The sequence below is a fragment of the Pristiophorus japonicus genome, chromosome 22 (genome assembly GCF_044704955.1).
Source record: "Pristiophorus japonicus isolate sPriJap1 chromosome 22, sPriJap1.hap1, whole genome shotgun sequence".
Lineage (NCBI taxonomy): Eukaryota > Metazoa > Chordata > Chondrichthyes > Pristiophoridae > Pristiophorus > Pristiophorus japonicus.
In genome coordinates this window covers 7878677-7903828 of record NC_091998.1, presented here as the reverse complement: position 1 = coordinate 7903828, position 25152 = coordinate 7878677, and the positions used below count along the sequence as shown (strand labels likewise).

At 46.9% G+C, this 25152-nt stretch overlaps 1 protein-coding gene across 1 annotated transcript in view; it reads left to right on the top strand.

Annotated features, from left to right (window-relative positions):
* The first annotated feature begins 3403 nt into the window (after window positions 1-3403).
* Window positions 3404-25152, top strand: part of spock2 (SPARC (osteonectin), cwcv and kazal like domains proteoglycan 2) — a 93864-nt gene continuing 72115 nt past the window's right edge. Inside the window, exon 1 of the mRNA XM_070865566.1 lies at window positions 3404-3694. Within this exon, the coding sequence (XP_070721667.1) occupies window positions 3527-3694 (168 nt within the window). The 5' untranslated portion in view covers window positions 3404-3526. The remainder of the gene's footprint in view (window positions 3695-25152) is intronic.

The window sequence follows — 25152 nt, the reverse complement described above, 5'->3', positions numbered from 1 at the left end:
GTGTGAGAGTGAGTTAGTGATGTGTGAGTGAGAGTTAGTGATGTGTGAGAGTGAGTGAGAGATGTGAGAGAGTGAGTGAGAGATGTGAGTGTGTGTGAGTGAGAGATGTGCTGTGTGAGAGTGAGTTAGTGATGTGTGAGTGTGTGTGTGAGTGAGAGATGTGCTGTGTGAGAGTGAGTTAGTGATGTGTGAGTGTGTGTGAGAGAGATGTGCTGTGTGAGAGTGAGTTAGTGATGTGTGAGTGTGAGAGTGAGTGAGAGATGTGCTGTGTGAGTGTGAGAGTGAGTGAGAGATGTGCTGTGTGAGAGTGAGTTAGTGATGTGTGTGTGTGAGAGTGAGTTAGTGATGGGTGAGTGTGAGAGTGAGTTAGTGGAGTGTGAGTGTGAGAGTGAGTTAGTGATATGTGAGTGTGTGTGTGAGTGAGAGATGTGCTGTGTGAGAGTGAGTTAGTGATGTGTGAGAGTGAGTTAGTGATGTGTTGTGTGAGAGTGAGTTAGTGATGTGTGAGAGTGAGTTAGTGATGTGTTGTGTGAGAGTGAGTTAGTGATGTGTGAGAGTGAGTTAGTGATGTGCTGTGTGAGAGTGAGTGAGAGATGTGCTGTGTGAGAGTAAGTTAGTGATGTGTGAGAGTGAGTTAGTGATGAGTGAGTGAGAGATGTGCTGTGTGAGAGTGAGTTAGTGATGTGTCAGTGTGTGTGTGAGTGAGAGATGTGCTGTGTGAGAGTGAGTGAGAGATGTGAGCGTGTGAGAGGGAGAGATGTGCTGTGTGAGAGTGAGTTAGTGATGTGTGAGTGTGAGAGTGAGTTAGTGATGTGTGAGTGTGTGTGAGAGAGATGTGCTGTGTGAGAGTGAGTTAGTGATGTGTGAGTGTGAGAGTGAGTGAGAGATGTGCTGTGTGAGTGTGAGAGTGAGTGAGAGATGTGCTGTGTGTGTGTGAGTGAGAGATGTGCTGTGTGAGAGTGAGTTAGTGATGTGTGAGAGTGAGTTAGTGATGTGTGAGAGTGAGTTAGTGATGTGTTGTGTGAGAGTGAGTTAGTGATGTGTGAGAGTGAGTTAGTGATGTGTGAGTGCTGTGTGAGAGTGAGTTAGTGATGAGTGAGTGAGAGATGTGCTGTGTGAGAGTGAGTTAGTGATGTGTGAGTGTGAGAGTGAGTTAGTGATGTGTGAGTGAGTTAGTGATGTGTGAGTGTGTGTGTGAGTGAGAGATGTGCTGTGTGAGAGTGAGTTAGTGATGTGTGAGAATGAGTTAGTGATGTGTGAGAGTGAGTGAAAGATGTGCTGTGTGAGAGTGAGTTAGTGATGTGTGAGAGTGAGTGAGAGATGTGCTGTGTGAGAGTGAGTTAGTGATGTGTGAGAGTGAGTGAGAGATGTGCTGTGCGAGAGTGAGTTAGTGATGTGTGAGTGTGAGAGTGAGTGAGAGATGTGCTGTGTGAGTGTGTGTGTGAGTGAGAGATGTGCTGTGTGAGAGTGAGTTAGTGATGTGAGTGTGAGTGAGAGATGTGCTGTGTGAGAGTGAGTTAGTGCTGTGTGAGAGATGTGCTGTGTGAGTGTGAGAGTGAGTGAGAGATGTGCTGTGTGAGAGTGAGTTAGTGATGTGTGAGAGTGAGTGAGAGATGTGCTTTGTGAGAGTGAGTTAGTGATGTGTGAGAGTGAGTGAGAGATGTGCTGTGTGAGAGTGAGTTAGTGATGTGTGAGAGTGAGTGAGAGATGTGCTGTGTGAGAGTGAGTTAGTGATGTGTGAGTGTGAGAGTGAGTGAGAGATGTGCTGTGTGAGTGTGAGAGTGAGTGAGAGATGTGCTGTGTGAGAGTGAGTTAGTGATGTGTGAGAGTGAGTGAGAGATGTGCTGTGTGAGAGTAAGTTAGTGATGTGTGAGAGTGAGTGAGAGATGTGCTGTGTGAGAGTGAGTTAGTGATGTGAGTGTGAGAGTGAGTGAGAGATGTGCTGTGTGAGTGTGTGTGTGAGTGAGAGATGTGCTGTGTGAGAGTGAGTTAGTGATGTGAGTGTGAGTGAGAGATGTGCTGTGTGAGAGTGAGTTAGTGCTGTGTGAGAGATGTGCTGTGTGAGTGTGAGAGTGAGTGAGAGATGTGCTGTGTGAGAGTGAGTTAGTGATGTGCAGTGAGAGTGAGTGAGAGATGTGCTGTGTGAGAGTGAGTTAGTGATGTGTGAGAGTGAGTGAGAGATGTGCTGTGTGAGTGTGAGAGTGAGTGAGAGATGTGCTGTGTGTGTGTGAGTGAGAGATGTGCTGTGTGAGAGTGAGTTAGTGATGTGTGAGAGTGAGTTAGTGATGTGTGAGAGTGAGTTAGTGATGTGTTGTGTGAGAGTGAGTTAGTGATGTGTTGTGTGAGAGTGAGTTAGTGATGTGTGAGAGTGAGTTAGTGATGTGTGAGTGCTGTGTGAGAGTGAGTTAGTGATGAGTGAGTGAGAGATGTGCTGTGTGAGAGTGAGTTAGTGATGTGTGAGTGTGAGAGTGAGTTAGTGATGTGTGAGTGAGTTAGTGATGTGTGAGTGTGTGTGTGAGTGAGAGATGTGCTGTGTGAGAGTGAGTTAGTGATGTGAGTGTGAGTGAGAGATGTGCTGTGTGAGAGTGAGTTAGTGATGTGTGAGAATGAGTTAGTGATGTGTGAGAGTGAGTGAAAGATGTGCTGTGTGAGAGTGAGTTAGTGATGTGTGAGAGTGAGTGAGAGATGTGCTGTGTGAGAGTGAGTTAGTGATGTGTGAGAGTGAGTGAGAGATGTGCTGTGCGAGAGTGAGTTAGTGATGTGTGAGTGTGAGAGTGAGTGAGAGATGTGCTGTGTGAGTGTGTGTGTGAGTGAGAGATGTGCTGTGTGAGAGTGAGTTAGTGATATGAGTGTGAGTGAGAGATGTGCTGTGTGAGAGTGAGTTAGTGCTGTGTGAGAGATGTGCTGTGTGAGTGTGAGAGTGAGTGAGAGATGTGCTGTGTGAGAGTGAGTTAGTGATGTGTGAGAGTGAGTGAGAGATGTGCTTTGTGAGAGTGAGTTAGTGATGTGTGAGAGTGAGTGAGAGATGTGCTGTGTGAGAGTGAGTTAGTGATGTGTGAGAGTGAGTGAGAGATGTGCTGTGTGAGAGTGAGTGAGAGATGTGCTGTGTGTGAGTGTGAGAGTGAGTGAGAGATGTGCTGTGTGAGTGAGTGTGTGTGAGTGAGAGATGTGCTGTGTGAGTGTGAGAGTGAGTGAGAGATGTGCTGTGTGTGAGTGTGAGAGTGAGTGAGAGATGTGCTGTGTGAGAGTGAGTGAGAGATGTGCAGTGTGAGAGTGAGTGAGAGATGTGCTGTGTGAGTGTGAGAGTGAGTGAGAGATGTGCTGTGTGAGAGTGAGTGTGTGTGAGTGTGAGAGTGAGTGAGAGATGTGCAGTGTGAGAGTGAGTGAGAGATGTGCTGTGTAATGTGGCGCAGCCTCACACAGTCTCAGATTAGAGAGAGGGGGTGTGGAGTGACTGGAAATATAATCAGCTCGCATTGCACAGCAACCAACCTGCGGGAGAGTCGCATCCTTGGGGCCTGGCAGAATGTTGACGGCGCTGAACTTTCTCCTTCTCCCTCTGCTAGCGGCGGCGGCGGACACGGAGAGTGTGGAACAAGGGGGTAACAAGGGCAATTTCCTGGAGGACGAGCAATGGTTGGCCGGAGTCTCCCAGTACAGCCAGCAAATCAAAGACTGGAACCGATTCAGAGACGTGAGTCCCGCATCGAATTTCACCCAGAGATATGTACAACGAGAAATAAATTGCTCCCAGTTAAAATACCGCATAAGAATAGGTTAAACACCCCAAAGAGCAATTGCCTACAGGTCAGAGGCTGGAATCCGGTGCTCATTGAGGACAGAATAATAAATGCAATTGTAACGATTGGAGAAATGCAGCAGTATTTTCTGCCTGTCTGGATTCACCTGTCATTACAGAGAGAATGTTATCCATTGCACCATTGCATGTACAGGAGAACTGGAGGGAGGTGGGTGCAGTTTGGTATCAATCTTTGGCCGATTCTAATCGATTCGGGTATCAAATTGTCAGGTTTGGCAATTTTGGGTAAAGCAAGATGCATTTCACACCGTTGCAATAGCTGTTTAAAAAAAAATAGATATATACATGTCTTATTCATCACAAGCCATTTCATTCATTCATGCATCTCTGGGGGAAGAGGGGGAAAAAAAAACTATTTCTGCTTCTCTGTGGGGGGATGTGAAGTGTTGGTTTTCTGCAGAGATAGTCCTCCGGGGAATGGGCCATTAATCTCTGGGAAAGGGGCGCAGGCAGGCAGGGTTAGTCCAGCATTCAGGCTCTGCATAAACCCGACCCAAGCTGCGTCATTCCATCGCAAACAGTCGGCAGCTTTCCAATCTGTCCATGGAGCCAACTGGTGTAGAGATATATATTATTTTTTGATATATAAATGTAACTTTTAAAAACATTTAAGACCACTCAGGAGGCAGGAGTCACCTGCAGACACTGTTCTCTGGCTGGAATCTGAAGTCCTGTATGATGACATCTTCCTAAGCTTTTTTGGGGGTGAAGCAATGGTGGTTGCTGACAGGGTTGATACGCACTGGGAATTTTTTTTTTCCCAAATTGAACTCCCTTTTTTTAAAATTTTAGAGTGTTGCTCTGAGCCTTGATTCCTGAATCAGCAAGGTGCTGGAAGTACCCAGCTAGGTGTGGCCACATCTGTATCGGGGACAGGTGTTCCAGGTGTGTGTGCGTACCCTTCCTCGCCTTCAAGGTGCACATCTGGGAAGTCCCAGCCTGCCCCTTCTCTTCAGGGACGGTGACCTGCTGTGTGTGGCCAGCTTCCCCCCCACCTTTTTATACAGGTTCTCAAATAGTTTGGGAACTGAGCCAGAAGGTTGTGGGTTCAAGTCCCACTCCAGGGACTCGAGCACAAAAATCCAGGCAGGCACTCCCAGTGCAGTGCTGAGGGAGGGCCGCACTGTCGGAGGTGCCGGCTTTCGGATGAGACGTTAAACCGAGGCCCCGTCTGCTCTCTCAGGTGGACTTAAAAGATCCCATGGCACTATTTCGAAGAAGAACAGGGGAGTTATCCCTGGTGTCCTGGGGCCAATATTTATCCCTCAATCAACATAACAAATTATTTGGTTATTATCACATTGCTGTTTGTGGGAGCTTGCTGTGTGCAAATTGGCTGCTGCATTTCCTACATCACAACAGCAAATGCACTCCAAAATACTTAATTGGCTGTAAGGCGCTTTGGGACGTCTGGTGGTTGTGAAATGCGCTATATAAATGCAAGTCTTTCTTTATATAACAACTTCCATCCCAAAGCCCTTTACAACCAATGAAGTTACTTTTGAAGTGTTGTCACTGTTAATGTTCCCTCTAATCAATTTTTTTTGTGCACGGTCCCTTTAACTGGTTGTGCGGCCTGTTCAAATGTTTGCGCCTGCGCAGTTATTTACATTGAAAAGTCGGTGAGCGGCCTGTACGAGACTTTCAGATCATGGCACGGTCGCGCAGCTTAGCGGGAACGTTGGTCACTGTTGTAATGTGGGAAACGCAGCAGCTAGTGCACACACAGCAAGATCCCATAAAGACCAATGTGATAATGATCAGGTAATCTGTTTCAGCGATGTTGGTAGAGGGATAAATATTGGCCAGGAAAATTTCCTCAATGATCTTTTCTGTCCTGAAACTCACAAAATTCAAGTAAGAATAGGAATTAGAAGCCACAGATAGTGGGTGCGGAACAAATTAACATTAAAAGATTGTTAATTCTGGGTTGATTGATGCCTTTAAGAAGGAACTGGGTCGATATCCATCGAGAAATTGGATGGGGTTGACAAATATGCAGATGTTAATAGATCTGTTTGATTCACATGGTGGTTAGGAAAGGAGTTTAAATCTCGAGGGTGGGGGTGTTGGGAGAGAAGGGGGAGAGATTAAGCCTTAGCCTTTGTTACCTCTACTATTCCAATGCACTCCTGGCTGGCCTCTCATATTCTACCCTATGTAAACTTGAGGTCATTCAAAACTCGGCTGCCCCGTGTCCTAACTCGCACTGATTCCCGCTCACCCATCACTCCCTGTGCTCGCTGCCCCGTGTCCTAACTCGCACCGAGTCCCACTCACCCATCACCCCCTGTGCTTGCTGACCTAAATAGGCTCCTGGTTAAGCAATGGATAAAATTCTCATCCTTGTTTTCAAATCCCTCCATGGCCTCGCCCCTGCCTATCGCTGTGATCTCCTCCAAAACCTCCGAGATCTCGCCCCCCTGAGCATCCTTGGTTATAACCACTTCACCATTGGTGGCCGTGCCTTCAGCTACCTGGGCCCCAAGCTCTGGAACTCCCTTCCTAAACCTCTCTGTCTTTCGACCTCTTTTAAAACCTACCTCTTTGACCAAGCATTTGGTCACCTGTCCTAATTGTGTGGCTCGGTGGCAAATTTCATTTTATAACACTCCTGTGAAGCTCCTTATGTTAAAGGTGCTATCTGTATATAAATACAAGTTGTTGTTGCTTGTGCATGGTCTGGAGAAGAAGCCTGTTTGATGGGCTGAATGGCCGTTTCTCAGTGGGACTTTTATGTCCCCACTTTGATCCTCAGTCGCCACTGGGATAGCCCTGCTGCATCAGGCCATGCGACCATTGAGGCTACAGTTCTGCTGTCCAGAATCCTGCTTAAGCACGTTTCCCGGCCTCCGCGTTTCAGAGACGCACTCGGTGATGCGATGGCCATCACCGGGCTGCAGCCAGTGCTATTTACGCCCTTGCCCAGGGAGACACCACTGGACAACCTCACAAATCCGTGCCAGTGATGCCTGGCGCAAGTGATTGGGCACAATGTGCAACTGTGCTGCACGTCCCTATGCTGAGCTCGTCAACTACGTAGCTGCCCAAGCAAGGCAGCTTTGCATAAGTTGCAGAGTTAGTGTAAGAGGCTGCCCATTTAAAACTGAGAAGAAGGTGGTTGTAAATCTGTAGAATTCGCTGCCTCAGAGAGCTGTGGAAGCTGGGACATTGAATAAATTTAAGACAGAGATAGACAGTTTCTTCACCGATAAGGGAATAAGGGGTTATGGGGAGCGGGCAGGGAAGTGGATTTCAGTCCATGATCAGATCAGCCATGATCGTATTGAATGACGGAGCAGGCTCGAGGGGCTGTATGGCCGACTCCTGCTCCTATTTCTTATGTTCTAACCCCTGGTTTCTGAATGGATCTGAGTGATAAGAATTCACCGATTATTAATGCTTTAATTACCCAGCCAAGGTGCATCGATCCTCCCGACCCTTGTATAAAAAATAAGATAGCATTGCAAAAATTCACAAGCTAAAAAACAATAAGATAGACTGCTGACTGATGGAATATTTCTCTTAAAATATAGATTTTTTATTAACCAAAGGTATTAAGGGATATGGAGCAAAGGCGGGTACCTGGAGTTAGATCACAGATCAGCCAGGATCTTATTGAATGGCGGAACAGGCTCGAGGGGCCCAATGGCCTCCTCCTGCTCCTATTGTTCCTAAAAACTCCCCATGACAGCAATACCTTCCCTTTAACCTGTACCCTGAGCCCTATTAGTACATCACGTTTCACTTAATTAATCTGGTTTAAGAATTCGAATCACTGGCTGCTTATAATAACAACGATAACTTGTATTTATATAACGCCTTTAATGTAGTAAAACGCCCCAAGGCGCTTCACAACAATTTTACAACACGTTAGATATTGACCATTGAGGGAAGGAGAGAAAAAGCGTGAGTAGGAAGTCTAAAAAGAGGTAAAAGGCTCGGGTCCGAAGCGGCAGCTAAAATGTGCACGCAGATAGACACAGGCCAAAAAAAACTGGAAAAAAAAGGTGTCCTGAGGCCAATACTGATCCTTCAACTGACAACATTAAAACTGATTATCTGGTCATTATCACAGTGCTGTTTGTGGGAGCTTGCTGTGCGCAAATTGGCTGCTGCACGCTTCAAAAAGTGCTTAATTGGCTGTAAAGTTCTTTGGAGCATCCTGAGATCGTGAGAGGCGAGATATAAATGCATGTCTGTCGTTCTTCTGTTGATTAAAAGAGCGGGTAAAAAGATCGCTAATATCACCAAACCATCTCAAGTAAAAGCAGTATAATAAAGATTCATTATAATTAAAACATAATTATAAATAAAGTTAAAAATTAGAAAATAAGCAATTGAAGCAAAAATTAAATCAGTTATTAACTGTCAACAAGATTAATTCCCTGTCCAGTAATTCAATTCATATGGAAGAACCAATCACTGTCCTCCATCCTTGTGATGGCATAATTTTATTAACTTTTATTTCTCATTTTATAATGCTGCGATTCTGGAGCAAATTAAAAAAATATAGCTTGCATTTCTATAGGATTCAATAATCAGGGGGCATAGATTTAAAATCATTGGTAGGAGGTTTAGAGGGGATTTGAGGGGAAATTTCTTCACCCAGAGGGTGGTGGGGGTCTGGAACTCACGGCCTGAAAGGGTGGTAGAGGCAGAAACCCTCACCACATTTAAAAAGTACCTGGATGTGCACTTGAAGTGCCGTAACCTACAGGGCTACGGACCGAGAGCTGGAAAGTGGGATTAGGCTGGATAGTTCTTTGTCGGCTGGCACGGACACGATGGGCCGAATGGCCTCCTTCCGTGTTATAATTTTTCTGTGATTCCATAGCGCCGTTCGCAACCTCTGGACCCCTCAGCACTTTACAGCCAATTAAGTACTTTTGAAATGGAGTCACTGTTGTAATATTCTAGCAGCTCTGATGGTGCAGCGTGTTCCTGAAGTGGTGCATTGCATCATGGAGCACAAGGGCGGATTTTTCTCTCCTTCCTCGCCAACTCTTTCAGTTTCCTCCTCGGCTCTGCTTTCCTGCCGAACTGATAGTCTCCTGCCCCCAGGCAGCCTCTCAGTAGCCAACGAGTGCTGACCCTTACAAGCAGACCTGCGTCTTCTGGATGCAATTAGTTGCTTATCAGAAGAGATGCCGGGTGAGAGGGCTTGGCTGGAAGCACTTAACTTACAAATCTCTGAGGCAGAGTTATTCCCAGAGCAGCCGAGATCAGTGATAATGACATAAGCTTAGAAATTACTGGAGCTGTTGTTGGTAGAGGAACAACTTAACTCATTCGTGTGACGATCTCCCGCCCGCTAATTTAACAGGCGTTGCATGTAAAGTGTTCGTATTTCTGTTAGTTGTCACGCTGTGGCTCAGTGGGCAGCACCCTCACCTCTGAGTCAGAAGGTTGTGGGTTCAAGCCCCACTCCAGAGACTCGAGCACATTAATCCAGGCTGACACTCCCAGTGCAGTGCTGAGGGAAGGCCGTCTTTTAGATAAGACGCTAAACCGAGGCCCCGTCTGCCCTCTCAGATGGGTATAAAAGATCATTTGAAGAAGAGCAGGGGGAGTTCTCCCCGGTATCCTGGGGCCAATGTTGATCCTTCAACTGACTAAAACTGATTATCTGGTCATTATCACAGTGCTGTTTGTGGGAGCTTGCTGTGCGCAAATTGGCTGCTGCACGCTTCAAAAAGTGCTTAATTGGCTGTAAAGTGCTTAATTTGGAGCATCCTGAGATCATGAGAGGTGAGATATAAATGCAAGTCTGTCGATCTTCTTTTGATTAAAAGAGCGGATAGAAAGATGGCATTGTGTGGATCACTAATATCACCAATTCATTACTTGTCTGGGTGGAGCTGCGGAACACCAAAGGGCAGAAAACGTTAGTGGGAGTTGTGTACAGACCACCAAACAGCAGTAGTGAGGTTGGGGACAGCATCAAACAGGAAATTAGAGATGTGTGCAATAAAGGTACAGCAGTTATCATGAGTGACTTTAATCTACATATAAATTGGGCTAACCAAACTGGTAGCAATACGGTGGAGGAGGATTTCCTGGAGTGTATAAGGGATGGTTTTCTAGACCAATATGTTGAGGAACCAACTAGAGAGCTAGCTATCCTAGACTGGGAGAGGATTAATTAGCAATATTGTTGTGTGAGGCCCCTTGGGGAAGAGTGACCATAATGTGGTAGAATTCTTCATTAAGATGGAGAGTTTCACAGTTAAGTCAGAGACTAGGGTCCTGAACTTAAAGAAAGGTAACTTCGATGGTATGAGACGTGAATTGGCTAGGATAGACTAGAAAATGATACTTAAAGGTTTGACGGTGGATACTGAAAGGGTTGACAGTGGATCAGCAATGGCAAACATTTAAAGATCAGATGGATGAACTTCAACAATTGTACATCCCTGTCTGGCGTAAAAATAAAACAGGGTAGGTGGCTCAACCGTGGTTAACAAGGGAAATTAAGGATAGTGTTTAATCCAAGGAAGAGGCACATAAATTGGCCAGAAAAAGCAGCAAACCTGAGGACTGGGAGAAATTTAGAATTCAGCAGAGGAGGACAAAGAGTTTAATTAGGAGGGGGAAAATAGAGTATGAGAGTAAGCTTGTAGGGAACATAAAAGCTGACTGCAAAAGCTTCTATAGATATGCGAAGAGAAAAAGTTTAGTGAAGACAAATGTAGGTCCCTTGCGGACAGAATCAGGTGAACTTATAATGGGGAACAAAGAAATGGCAGACCAATTGAACAAATACTTCACTAAGGAAGACACAAATAACCTTCCGGAAATACTAGGGTACCCAGGGTCTAATGAGAAGGAGGAACTGAAGGAAATCCTTATTAGTCAGGAAATTGTGTTAGGGAAATTGATGAGATTGTAGGCCGATAAATCCCCAGGGCCTGATAGTCTGCATCCCAGAGTACTTAAGGAAGTGGCCCAAGAAATAGTGGATGCATTGGTGGTAATTTTCCAACATTCTATAGACTCTGGATCAGTTCCTTTGGATTGGAGGGTAGCTAATGTAACCCCACTTTTTAAAAAAAAAAGGAGGGAGAGAGAAAACAGGGAATTTAGCCTGACATCGGTAGTGGGGAAAATGTTGGAATCAATTATTAAAGATGTAATAGCAGTACATTTGAAAAGCAGTGACAGGATCTTTTCAAGTCAGCATGGATTTATGAAAGGGAAATCATGCTTGACAAATCTTCTAGAGTTTTTTGAGGATGTAACTAATAGAGTGGACAAAGGAGAACCAGTGGATGTGGTGTATTTGGACTTTCAAAAGGCTTTTGACAAGGTCCCACACAAGAGACTAGTGTGCAAAATTAAAGCACATGGTATTGGGGGTAATATATTGACGTGGATAGAAAATTGGTTGGCAGACAGGAAGCAAAGAGTAGGAATATGCGGGTCCTTTTCAGAATGGCAGGCATTGACTAGTGGGTTACCACAAGGTTCAGTGCTGGGACCCCAGCTATTTACAATATACATTACATGATTTAGACGAAGGAATTGAATGTAATATCTCAAAGTTTGCAGATGACACTAAGCTGGGTGGCAGTGTGAGCTGTGAGGAGGATGCTAAGAGGCTGCAGGGTGACTTGGATAGGTTAGGTGAGTGAGCAAATACATGGCAGATGCAGTATAATGTAGATAAATGTGAGGTTATCCACTTTGGTGGTAAAAACAGGAAGGCAGAATATTATCTGAATGGTGACAGATTAGGAAAAGGGGAGGCGCAACGAGACCTGGGTGTCATGGTACATCAGTCATTGAAAGTTGGCATGCAGGTACAGCAGGTGGTGAAGAAGGCAAATGGTATGTTGGCCTTTATAGCGAGAAGATTTGAGTATAGGAGCAGGGAGATCTTACTGCTGTTGTACAAGGTCTTGGTGAGACCACACCTTGAATATTGTGTACAATTTTGGTCTCCTTATCTAAGGAAGGACATTCTTGCTATTGAGGGAGTGCAGCGAAGGTTCACCAGACTGATTCCGGGAGGGCAGGACTGACATATGAAGAAAAACTGAATCGACTAGACTTATATTCACTGGAAGTTAGAAGAATGAGAGGGGATCTCATAGAAACATATAAAATTCTGACGGGATTGGACAGGTTTGATGCAGGAAGAATGTTCCCGATGTTGGGGAAGTCCAGAACCAGGGTTCACAGTCTAAGGATAAGGGGTAAGCCATTTAGGACCGAGATGAGGAGAAACTTCTTCACTCAGAGAATTGTAAACCTGTGGAATTCTCTACCACAGAAAGTTGTTGAGGCCAGTTCGTTAGATATATTCAAAAAGGAGTTAGATATGTCCCTTATGGCTAAAGTGATCAAGGGGTATGGAGAGAAAGCAGGAAAGGGGTACTGAAGTTGCATGATCAGCCATGATCACATTGAATGGTGGTGCAGGCTCGAAGGGCCGAATGTCCTACTCCTGCACCTACTTTCTATGTTTCTTTGTTTCATGGCAAACAAGCCCAAGGTGGACAGCGGAAACGTTACAAGGACACCCTCAAAGCCTCCCTGATAAAGTGCGGCATCCCCACTGACACCTGGGAGTCCCTGGCCAAAGACCGCCATAAGTGGAGGAAGTGCATCCGGGAGGGCGCTGAGCACCTCGAGTCTCGTCGCCGAGAGCATGCAGAAACTAAGTGCAGGCAGTGGAAAGAGCGTGTGGCAAACCAGACTCCCCACCCACCCCTTCCCTCAACGACGGGCACTGTGGTTCTCGTATTGGACTGTTCAGCCACCAAAGGGTTCATTTTTAGAGTGGAAGCAAGTCTTCCTCGATTCCGAATGATGATGAATGAATGATGATTCTGACTTTGGCCAGTAGTGTAAAGCAGGCGATGTCAATTCAACCGCTCGTTATATGTCTCTTGCAATTTTTACTTTCTATTGACTCCAACAGGGAGAGAGGTATGGCGGGTGACTGTATCAGTGTCTGTTTTACAATATCGTCTAAAGTCAAAATCACCGCCAATGGGATTTTGTCTCATTTTGAAGGGACACATAGATAGACGTGTATTTATACAGCAGCTTTTCATGTCGCAAGCATCTCAAACGGTGAGTTACTTTCAAGTGCGAGGATTGTGGTTCTGTCGGCGATTGTGGCACTCAGTTTGGTCACACAGCAAGATCCCGCAGACAGCAATTGGATGATTGGCCAGTTATGTGATTTCTGCCGGTGTTGGCCAGGATAGTGCAGAGAATTCTCGGCTTTTGTTGTCATGGGACGTTAGACGTCAGACAAGAGATTGGTTTTATATCCCATTTCGAAGACAGATCCAATGGCTGCAAAGAATGAATTCTCCGTAGAGAATCGGCAGAAGAACCGTAGCGGGAGAGATGAGGAGAATTTATTTACCGCAGCGAGTTGTTGTGATCCGGAATGCGCTGCCTGAAAGGACGGTGGGAGCAGATTCAATAGCGACTTTCAAAAGATAATTGGATAAATACTTAAAAAGGGAAAAAAATTGCAGGGCTATGGGGGAAGAGCAGAGGGGGGGGGGGGGAGTGGGACTAATGGGATCGCTCTTTCAAAGAGCCGGCACAGACACGAATGGCCTCCTTCTGTGCTGTAAGATTCTATGAATGCTAAATGAAAGAGAGTTGTGGGGAGGGGGAGCTGCCTTCTCTCCCCAGCTCCAACTATGACCACTTTTATGAAAAAGCCCATTATGTCCGTTGGAAAAATCATAGTTAAACCACTGCCCCAATCTCTGCTTGGTATTTCCCCACAGTAACATTGGGATATCTTGCAGTGAGATATTATGGAGTGCACTTATTTTTTAGTGAGAGTAGAATAACTCTTTTTATGGTATTTTTCTCCCCGAAATCTTTTTGTTTTTTCTGTATCTGCATCAGCTGTTGCCGAGAGATTAGGTGACCAGTGGCTCAAGAAGGCCCCTTCTCGAGGGCAACTAGGGACAGGCAATAAATGCCGGCCTTGCCAGCGACGCCCACATCCCGTGAATGAACTCAATAACAAAAATCTGGGTCCAACTTTCTCTTTCTTTCCTGAAATTGTTGTTCGATAAGCAGCAGCAGTCCTCCAATACCTTGTCTGACTGTCCACTCTTCTTGTGTTAACTTATTGAGTGAATGTTGGCAGGATATTCAACGGTTGAGGCCATTGAGCCCAAGCCCTCAGTGATCACAATCTTCAGTCCTCTTGCAAAGCAGGGACTCAATCGCTACAGCTCTGCTGCTCCATGTTCCAGTGTGGCAATAGAAACCTTGATTTCTTCAACAACACGGTCTCTTCGTGACAGCTTAGCTGGTTCGCCATCAGCCTTCACCTCTGACCTTTGATAGCTCCGCCCCACCTGAGTCCTTTTTCATCTGCCAACATTAGTCATCGTAGGGTCAGAATCCTGGATCAACCCTGCCTGACAGCATTGTGGGAGCACCTTCAATGGGCTGCAGAGGTTGAAGAGCAAGGCCCACCTCCACCTTCTCTAGACTTGACTACTCCAACGCACTCCTGGCCGGCCTCCCACATTCTACCCTACATAAACTAGAGGTGATCCAAAACTCAGTTGCCCGTGTCCTAACTCGTACCAAGTCCCACTCACCCATCACCCCCTGTGCTCACTGACCGACATTGGCTCCCGGTTAAGCAACTCATCAATTTCAAAATTCTCATTCTTGTTTACAAATCCCTCCATGGCCCTCGCCCCTCCCTATCTCTGTAATCTCCCCCAGCCCCACAACCCCCCGAGATATCTGCGCTCTTCTAATTCTGCCCTCCTGAGTATCCCTGATTATAATCGCTCAACCATCGGTGGCCGTGCCTTCTGTTGCCTGGGCCCCAAGCTCTGGAACTCCCTCCCTAAACCTCTCCGCCTCTCTACCTCTCTCTCCTCCTTCAAGAGGCTCCTTAAAACCTACCTCTCTGACCAAGCTGTTGGTCATCTGCGCTAATTTCTACTTATGCGGCTCAATGTCAAATTTTTATCGCATAACACTCCTGTGAAGCGCCTTGGGATGTTTCACTACGTTAAAGGCGCTATATGAATACAAGTTGTTGTTGTTCTCAAGGGATGGACAATAAATGGCGGTCTAGCCAGCGACAGCCACATCCTTAAATTGATTTTTAAAAGACCATTCTTGGCTTCACTCTCCCCTCTGACCTAAGTTGGACCTCCTCCATTGTTACAGCTGACTCCAGGAAATTTGGTTTCCACGTTGTGTTCTTTCCTCTCTCACCACTGACCTCTAGCTTGCTCTCTGTCACCGGCTTCCTCTATTTTATTGCCACTGTTGTGGTATTTTTCTCCTGTGAAAATGCTCCTCTCTTGTTCCGTCCAAGCTCCCATTATTCCATCTGTCATGCATGCACATGCTGTTTGTAGCCACCAGGTGGTGTCATTGTTGGAGACCACTGAGCAGCAGGCACATGGTGCTGCTCTGGTATAAAAGGCCAGCCATTTTGTGAGTCAGGCACTTTGGGCCGTAATAAAGCAGAGCCAAGGGTGTACCTTGTTCAGTTAAACAGTTTGTACCTTTATTGCATACATAACACCATCCTTCTCCCTCCTTCCTCACCTGCATTCCAGGACTCATCGCACAAACTCCTGCTCACACACATGTCTCCCAGGACTTTCCATGTCTTTAAGTGTTACATATTGTCCTCCTACAATCATCAGGCTTTTAAAATCCAAGCTTGCAATCACCTAATGACTAGTTCATGATTGATCACTTATTCTCTCCATCACTACTTGCACAAAACCGAGGCCCTGTCTACCTTATTCCACGATTCCACAGCCACTGTTTCGAAGAAGAGCAGGGGAGTTATCCCCTGGTGTCCTGGGCCAATATTTATCCCTCAATCAATATCACTAAAACAGATTATCTGGTCCATTGATGTTTGTGGGAGCTTGCTGTGCGCAAATTGGCTGCTGCTTTCCTACATTACAGCAGTGACTACATTGCAAAATGTTCATCATTGGCTGTAAAGCGCTTTGGGACGTCCTGAGATGGTGAAAGGCGCTATATAAATGCAAGTCTTTTGTTTTTTTCAAGCTTAGATCTTGGCTTTTCACTTTGGCTTCTCAATAGAAAGATGCCCCCACCTGTTCTCCCCCCACCCGACCTGAAGCCCTTTCTAGTTGTGGGTTATTGGATGGGAATAGCAACAGATACCCTGATTGATTTTCGCCCCCCTCTAACTTTAGCCCAGGAATGCTGAGGCCAACTTTAATACCATTATTATCACCTTGCTTGTGATCTTCAAACTCAGCAGAGCCCTAGGATTTAACCTCGCACATTTCCAACAACAACAACAAATTATATTTATGTATCGCCTTTAACGTAGTAAAACGTCCCAAGGCGCTTCACAGGAGCGTTTTAAAACGAAACAAATAAATTTGACACCAAGCCACATAAGAAAAAATTAGGGCAGATGACCAAAAGCTTGGTTAAAGAGGTAGGTTTTAAGGAGCATCTTAAAGGAGGAAAGAGAGGCGGCGAGGTTTAGGGAGGGAGTTCCAGAGCTTGGGGCCCAGGCAACAGAAGGCACGGCCACCAATGGTTGAGTGATTATAATCAGGGATGCTCAAGAGGGCAGAATTAGAGGAGTGCAGACATCTCGGGGGGGTTGTGGGGCTGGAGGAGATTACAGAGATAGGGAGTGGCGAGGACCATGGAGGGATTTGAAAACAAGTATGAGAATTTTGAAATCGAGGCGTTGCTTAACCGGGAGCCAATGTAGGTCAGCGAGCACAGGGGTGATGGGTGAGTGGGACTTGGTGCGAGTTAGGACATGGGTAGCCGAGTTTTGGATCACCTCAAGTTTACATCCAGGTCTGTATATCTTTTTTTTCATTCATGGGATATGGGCGTCGCTGGCAAGGCCGGCATTTATTGCCCATCCCTAATTTCCCCTTGAGAAGGTGGTGGTGAGCCGCCTTCTTGAACCGTTGCAGTCCGTGTGGTGAAGGTGCTCCCACAGTGCTGTTAGGGAGAGGGTTCCAGGGATTTTGACCCAGCGACGATGAAGGATGTTGATAATCTACAAGCCTTCACATTTGCTAAACCATTGCAGCGAATTCCGCCCTGGGAGTTTATATCTCCTTTCTATTTCTATCCCTGGGGGCGGGGGGGGGGGGCAGTGCTGAGGTCATGAGTTGGGCATGTAGGAGAGACCGTGACCTTTGGGGTGACCCCGTGTCCCGGGCTGCTTTCATTTGTGGAGCTGTTGCCGTTGGCCAAGGTCACACTAATACAGCAATCTGTCTGGAAACAACAGCGTAGCAAGCCTTTGGACGTCTTAAAATAAACCAACAAAAGCACAGCGGTGGTTTTTTGTGCTGGTGTCAGGTCTGACGTTTTGCGGGCGAGCAGCTGTGGATTGTTGTTCCCGCCTCCTCTGTCTGACCTGTTTCCATGGCAGCGGGCTGCACAGGCTCGCTGCACGAGCGCAGACTCCGTCTCTGCACAACCTGCAGCGGCTGTGCGCCTGAACTTGGATGAATGCAGAAATTTTCCGCGCCTGGATATTTGGGAGGGTGCTGAAAATAAACTAAAACTCGCATGGTGTTTTTTTTAATCTTTTATTTATTCGTTCACGGGATGTGGGCGTTGCCCGCAAGGCCGGCATTTATTGCCCATCCCTAATTGCCCCTTGAGAAGGTGGTGGTGAGCTGTCTGTGTGGTGAGGGTAATCCCATGGTGACTTTATTATCACGGTTTGATGGCTCGCTGGGCCATTCCAGAGTCAACCACATTGCTGTGGGTCTGGAGTCACATATAGGCCCAGACCGGGTAAGGGCGGCAGATTTCCTTCCCTGAAGGACATTAGTGGGTTTTTACAGCAATCCGCTAGTTTCATGGTCACCATTACTGACGCTAGCTTTTCATTTATTTAATTGATTTTAAATTCCCCAGCTGCCACGGTGGGATTTGAACTCATGTCTCCGGATCATTACTCCAGGCCTCTGGATTACTGGTCCCGTAACATAACTACAATGCTATCATACCCACTGTTGAAGATGACAAACTGAAGCCCCTTATCACAGCGCTCTCAACCATCCCAAGGCACTGTCACACGCAGTGAATTCCTTTGAAGGGCAGTGGCGGTTTTAATGCAGGCAAATACGGCAGCCATTTTGCACACAGCACGATCCCACCAACAACAGAGATATAACTGACCAGCCCATCCGCTTTTAGGTTGTGAGGGAGGAATATTGCTCACTACAACCTGCAGACACTGCCGTGGGATCTGTAATGTCCACCTGGACCACTCTTGGTGGGTAACTGGGTCTTTCAAGGAGCCGGCACAGACACGACGGACCGCATGGCCTCCTCATGCGCTGTAAGTTGCTATTCTATGAACTTCCAGGATTGGGGCCCTTGTAGATTTTGAGACCACATTTTCATTGAAAATGTCCTGCTGGCCAAAGCAAAATGTACAGCAGGTTACTGATCTGAAAGTTCAGCGAGAGGCACTGTGAGGAAAGTAGGTTTCATGGGCTTTGGGAGACATTGGGCCCAAAATTCAGTCCCGCTGGAAAGCGGGTTTCACCCACCTTTTTTGGGCCATTAGCGGCAAAAAAATTTTGTGGCTGGGCCACCCCCATATTCAGCAGCTAAAGTGAACAAATGGGTTCCATCGCTAATGAACCCTTCCAAAGTGGATTTTTCAGCGGTGTGGCTGTCTTAATTGGAGCGTTATCACCGCTGAGAAATTCAGCATGCAGGTAAGGGTTTCTAATGAGCCAGTTGCTTCCTGGTGCTAAGGTTGTGAAAGGCACTACAAAAATGCAGGTTCTTTCCCCTTTCCTACCTGTGGCCCCCTCTACCTTTAAGCATCTCCTGGCTGAAGAATCAAGAGCGGCATTTCACAAACAAAATGGACGCAGCAACGTATTAATATGACAGGAAGCAAAGCAATGGCCTAACGAACATTCCCCATGCACAGCTCCCTTTCCTGTCGAGATTTCTTTTTGGTTTCCACAGAGGAGCCCAGGCAGATGTTGTCTTGGTCGAGTCATGAGTGCTTGTCAAAGTCAATGTACTCTTGTTCCACAGACTGCTGGAGTAATAGATATGTAGCATTGAGTCAGGCTCCTGTGACCTTTAGTTCAGCGTACAGCAGAAACATTTCGCACAATAGCTAATTGCTTTTTGCTGAACTACATTACTGTCTCAACCTAATTGCATGTAATTCTGCTGCAGGAAATTTAATTAAATGGTCTTTCACCTGCATAAATTTGCAATTTTCGGTATCATTCAGCCAAATTGTTTTGAACAATTTACCATCCCACAGGCCAGGGGTATCTAATCATTTGCTTTCACAAGTCACCTGGTGCCGACCAAGTTGCGTGGAGGCCACATTCGGAGATTGAATCCCCGCTCCCATTAATTTCCGTACATCTCAAATTGCTCCCACTAACAGACCTTGATGTCCTCCTTTAGGTTTATAGAAAGAAAGACTTGCATTTGTAAAGCCTCTTTCACATCCTCAATATGTCCCGAAGCATATCGCAGGCAATTAAGCACTTTTTTGTGGTGTGATCACTGTTGTAATGTAGGTAATATGTTGGATAATTGGTGCACAGCAAGCTCTCACTAGCAACAATAAGATCATCTGTTTTTAGTGATATTGGTTGAGGGATAAATATTGGCCAGGACACCGGGGATAACTCCCCTGCTCTTCTTCGAAATAGTGCTGTTGGGATCTTATACACCAAACTGAGAGAGCAGACGGGGCCTCGTTTTTAGGTCTCATCCAAAAGGTGGCACATCCTGATACGTCCTTACTATGCAGTATAAATGCACACAAGGCCCATACTTGAGAGAAGGTCACTCTGTGACCAGTTACCTTTATTACCAAGACCTCAAGTGATGAAGGTGGGTGGAGCTTCCTCTTTTATACCTGAAAGTCCAGGTTAGGAGTGTCTCCCACAAGTTCACCCCCTTGTGGTCAATGTTCTCAAGGTGTACAACTTAGGTCAGCTTATACATGGGTTACACTGATAGTTGAATACATGACATCTCCAACAGTGCAGCGCTCGCTCAGCATCATCATGGGCAGTCCCTCGAAATCCAGGAAGACTTGCTTCCACTCTAAAAGTGAGTTCTCAGGTGACTACAGTCCAATACGGGAATTACAGTCTCTGTCACAGGTGGGGCAGACAGTGGTTGAGGGAAACGGTGGGTGGGGAGTCTGGTTTGCCGCACGCTCCTTCCGCTGCCTGCTCTTGGCGCCGAGACTCGAGGTGCATTTCCTTCACTTTGGCCAGGGACTCCCAGGTGTCAGTGGGGATGTTGCACTTTAGCAGGGAGGCCTAGAGGAGCTCCTACACAGCATGGGCTCGGCACTGCAGCATGAGTGTCAACCTAGGTTATGTGCTCAAGTCTCTGGAGTGGGACTCAAACCCACAACCTTCTGACTCAGAGGCGAGAGTGCTGCCCACTGAGCCACCACAGTCATTCTCTGAGTTTGACTTATCCACCACTAAGACAACAGTGGTTTAAAAAAAACATCCCTTCTCAAGCCTCCAGACCTAGAACATTGACACAGGACAAGGCAGCAAATAAGAGCATTGAGTTGGTTGGCCTGCCATGATTCAGGGTCCACAACTGTTCGAGGACTGTAGGTGTGTACTCCTGCTGTAGGGGAAGTCAGATGTTTAAAGCCCCTTTTACATGAGTCGTTGGTGTGATAGTTAATGCTGGAAATGTTTCAAGGACACCCTCAAAGCCTCCCTGATTAAATACAACATCCCCACCGACACCTGGGAGTCCCCGGCCAAAGACCGCCCTAAGTGGAGGAAGAGCATCCGGGAGGGCGCTGAGCACCTCGAGTCTCGTCGCCGAGAGCGTGCAGAAACCAAGCGCAGGCAGCGGAAGGAGCGTGCGGCAAACCAGTTCCACCCACCCCTTCCCTCAACCACTGTCTGTCTCACCTGTGACAGTGACTGTGGTTCTCGTACTGGACTGTTCAGCTACCTAAGGACTCATTTTTAGAGTGGAAGCAAGTCTTCCTTGATTCCGAGGGATTGCCTATGATGGTGAGTCAATGCTTGGTAGTCCAAGTGGATACAGGTGGATCAGTGAAGCAGCCTCCCCTTCCTACAGGTGTTGACACCCACCTGTTGGCCCTGAGCTCAATGACTGAACTCCCTTTTTCGCTCTGGCTGAGATGATGAACAAAATCAATAACAACTTGCATTTATATAGCCCCTTTAATGTAGCAAAACTCCCCAATGCTGCTCACAGGAGCATAATCAGACACACAATACCAGAAAGAAAGAATTGCATTTATATAACGCCTTTCACGACCACTGGACACCACCTTACTGCCACTGAAGTACTGTTTGAAGTGTAGTCACTGTTATAATGCAGCAGCCAATTTGCACACAGCAAGCTCCCACAAACAGCAATGTGAGAATTGCCCAGATAATCTGTTTTGGTTATAGTGATTGAGGGATAAATATTAACCTGAGGACAACTCCCCTGCTGTTTGTCAAAATAGCACAGTGAGATCTTTACGTCCACTTGAGAGAGCAGACGGGACCTTGGTTTAACCTCCGACAGTGCAGCACTCCCTCAGTACTTCACTGGGAGTGTCAGTCTAGATTTTTGTGTTCAAGTTCCTGGAGTGGGACTTGAACCCACAACTTTCGTGACCCAGAGGCAAGTGTGCTGCCCACTGAGCCACGGCTGACACTCCAACCCACAGCATCACCGCACTTCTCTCAAATTGACCAAAGTAATTGGGGAACCATTCTGGTAATTTAGAAAGAATCAATTGCTTTGAGATATGTTGAGACACTAACCCCTGTGAGAAATTAAACGAAAGGACTGGATTTCAGCCATTGGCGGTTCTAATTAGAGAGACTTGTATAAAACAACATCACTCACATCTCTCAGGATGTCTCAAAGCGCTTCACATATAATGAGTTACTATGAGGTGCAGTGACTGCTCTTGTAGGCAGACGCAGCAGCCATTTTATGCTCAAATAGACCCCATAAACAGCGATGAGCTGAATGGCCAGCTAATCTGCTTTTGCGGGGGTTGGTTGAGGGAGAAAACTTGGCCCTCAGGACACGAGGAGAACGTAAGCCCCTGAAGACCCTTCAAACTCAAATTGGAATATTCTTTCAATTAACATACCATAGCAATTATTAATCTGTTAAACAAATCATACATACAACTATCAATCTTCTGTGGTTTAGCTGTGTATAGTTTAATCATTCATTTAATTGTTTATTTGAGATTTCATAAGCTTTTCCATTTTAATAATGCAAGACGCCACATGATCTTGGATAGCCTCATGAGGAAAGTTCTGCCTGACTGCACAGCTCCCCGCTCAAGGTGAAAGCAATATCATTTTAAACACAGAAGGAGACTTGGCTTCTTCATTAAAAATTAATTTCCTTCATTTCAAAACTCTAATTTGATGGCGATGCTGTCGGGTCCCTGGTGATGTAAAGGGTAGAGGCATCTCACTGTCCAGTACTGAGCTGCATGGGACAGGAACAGCCCTGGTTATGGTGGTATAAGAAGGCATCTTCAGATTACAGCCAGGCCGTTCAGGAGTCAAATCAGGGAGCACTTTTTCACATAAAGGGGAGAGGAAATGTCAAACTCGTTTTCCTCCCCCTTCTCCCACCGCCACCCCTCCGGCCTCCTGCCCCCTCCCCATCCCCCCCACACACCCCGCTCCTCCACCCCCCTGCGCCCCTGCTCCCCCCACGCCCCCACCCCGCACCCTGCGCCCCCCCCTGTCCGCAATAAGGCTGTGGATGCTGATGGGTCAAATTAAATTTTCAAGACGGAGATCGTTCAATTTTTATTAAAAGAAGGACTTGCATTTATATGGCGCCTTTCACGATCACCAGACGTCTCAAAGTGCTTTACAGCCAATGAAGTACCTTTGGAGTATAGCCACTGTTGCAATGTGGGAAACAAGGCAGCCAATCTGCGCACAGCAAGCTCCCACACACAGCAATGTGATAATGACCAGATAATCTGTTTTTTTGTTATGTTGATTGAGGGATAAACATTGGCCCCAGGACACCGGGGATAACTCCCCTGCTCTTCTTCGGAATAGTGGCCGTGGGATCTTTTACGTCCACCTGAGAGGGCAGACGGGGCCTCGGTTTAACGTCTCATCCGAAAGACGGCACCTCTGACAGTGCAGCACTCCCTCAGTACTGCACTGGGGTGTCTGCCTAGATCTATGTGCTCAGGTCCCTGGAGTGCTACCCACTGAGTCACTGCTGACACCTATTAGGTAAGGGTATCAAGCGATATGGGTCAATGTTCCTGTTAATTTTTTTTTGGGTGCGTGGCTCATTCAAAACACTGGCCTTCTGCGAGAGGTGGGTGCCAGAGGGACTGGAATGCATCATCACCCCCGGCAAGCAAATTTTAATTTGACCGTTTATTGTTCAAAAGTTTTATTGGGTAAGTTGTCGGTTTTAGTGGCCCCTTTATAATCAAGGGGCACTTGATTTATTGTTTTGCACTAAAATAGTTGTAGAGCTGTTGACACTATCTTGCTGTCTGGAGGAGGCGGGGGTCCCCAATGGAGTGCTCTCTACGCGGGAGTCCTCACTTTATCTATTGGGGACTTGGCCTGGAGGCTGTTGCACGGAGCAGTCCCGTGCAATCAGTTTCTAAGTCGGTTCACGGACTCCCAGACCGCCTGCAATTTCTGTGGTCTAGAGGAGTCCGTGTTCCATGTTTATGTGGAGTGTGTCAGGTTGCAGCCCCTATTCCAATATTTGAAGGGACTACTCTTCAAATTCTGGTTGCACTTCAGTCCCATGCTCCTGATCTTTGAGCCTCCTGTGTGGAGGGGAGTGGGCAGGCCGGAAGGCCTCCTCGTAGGACTGCTCCTGAACATGGCCAAGGGGGCCATCAGCCAGTCCAGGCAGCGGGCAGTCGAGGGGGTCGTTCAGCCCGACTACCTGCCTCTCTTCCACAGTTACGTCCGAGCCAGGGTATCCCTGGAGATGGAGCACGCGGTGTCCACCGGTACGCTCGCGGCCTTCCGCGAGAGGTGGGCGCTGGAGGGACTGGAGTGCATCATCACCCCCAACAACTAAATTTTAATTTGAACCATTAATGTAAAAAGTTAATGTGTTTAATTTGTCGGTTTTAGTGTCTCTCTAGTAGGGGGTCACTTGATTTATTGTTTTGCAAAAATAGTTGTAGAGCTGTTGAGTTGGGAGTGGCTTAGCCAGTCATGTGATGTTCACCAGACTCAATAAAACCCCAGCCAGTTGGATTCGGGGGATCCACGATGAGGCAGGTGGTTATGAGCCTGGTGGATGAACTGGTAATGTGTAGTGTGATTTTAAACCTTTGCTAATAAACCAACTAGTTATTAATAATATGTTGCTATGAATTCTTAAGCAAAGCATCCATGAAGCAAATATATTACACCTTTTCTCCTCCTCCGCCACTTGGTACCTCCTCATGGCAAAGATGGGGCTGCAATTTGTCGCCCATAACCTTCTGACTCGGGAGGCGAGGGCACTACCCACTGAGCCAAGACTGGTACCCAGGCTGTGATTGGCCCTTTGCTGTAGCGTGTTGGTGCACTGCGATGGAGAGCTTGCCGCACTCCTTGTGATCACTCTGCAATCCAGTCACCTCGTCGGCTATCGGGAAGTTGGGTCTGGTTTAATGTCTCAGCAACAACTGTGGCTCAGTGGGCAGCACCCTTGCCTCAGAGTCAGAAGGTTGTGGGTTCAAGTCCCAGTCCAGAGACTTGAGCACAAAAATCTAGGCTGACACTCCCAGTGCAGTGCTGAGGGAGCGCCGCACTGTCGGAGGTGCCGTCTTTTGGATGAGACGATAAACCGAGGTCCCATCTGCCCTCTCAGGTGGACGTAAAAGATCCCATGGGCACTATTTTGAAGAGTTATCCCCGGTGTCCTGGCCAATATTAATCCCTCAATCAACATCACTAAAATAGTTTATCTGGGTCATTATCACATTGCTGTTTGTGGGAGCTTGCTGTGCGCAAATTGGCTGCTGCGTTTCCCACATTACAACAGTGATGACCGTACAAAAAAAACTTCATTGGACGTCCTGAGGTTGTGAAAGGTGCTATATAAATGCAAGTTCTTTCTTTCCCTGTGCTTACGTGCCTTTATTAAAGGGATTGCCTGCTATAGGCTGGAGCTTTGGCCTTGATCTGTTGAAGGGATTGGGTGCAGTGTTGGCACTTCTGCCTGGAAGGGCTGAGGTACCACAGGCTTGGGATCTGCATTAACGGAAGTGTCGCCCATGAGCTCGGGCTAAGTCCACGCAAGGGATTGTGTCCCAGGGACTCAGACTCTGGCAGTGCCTC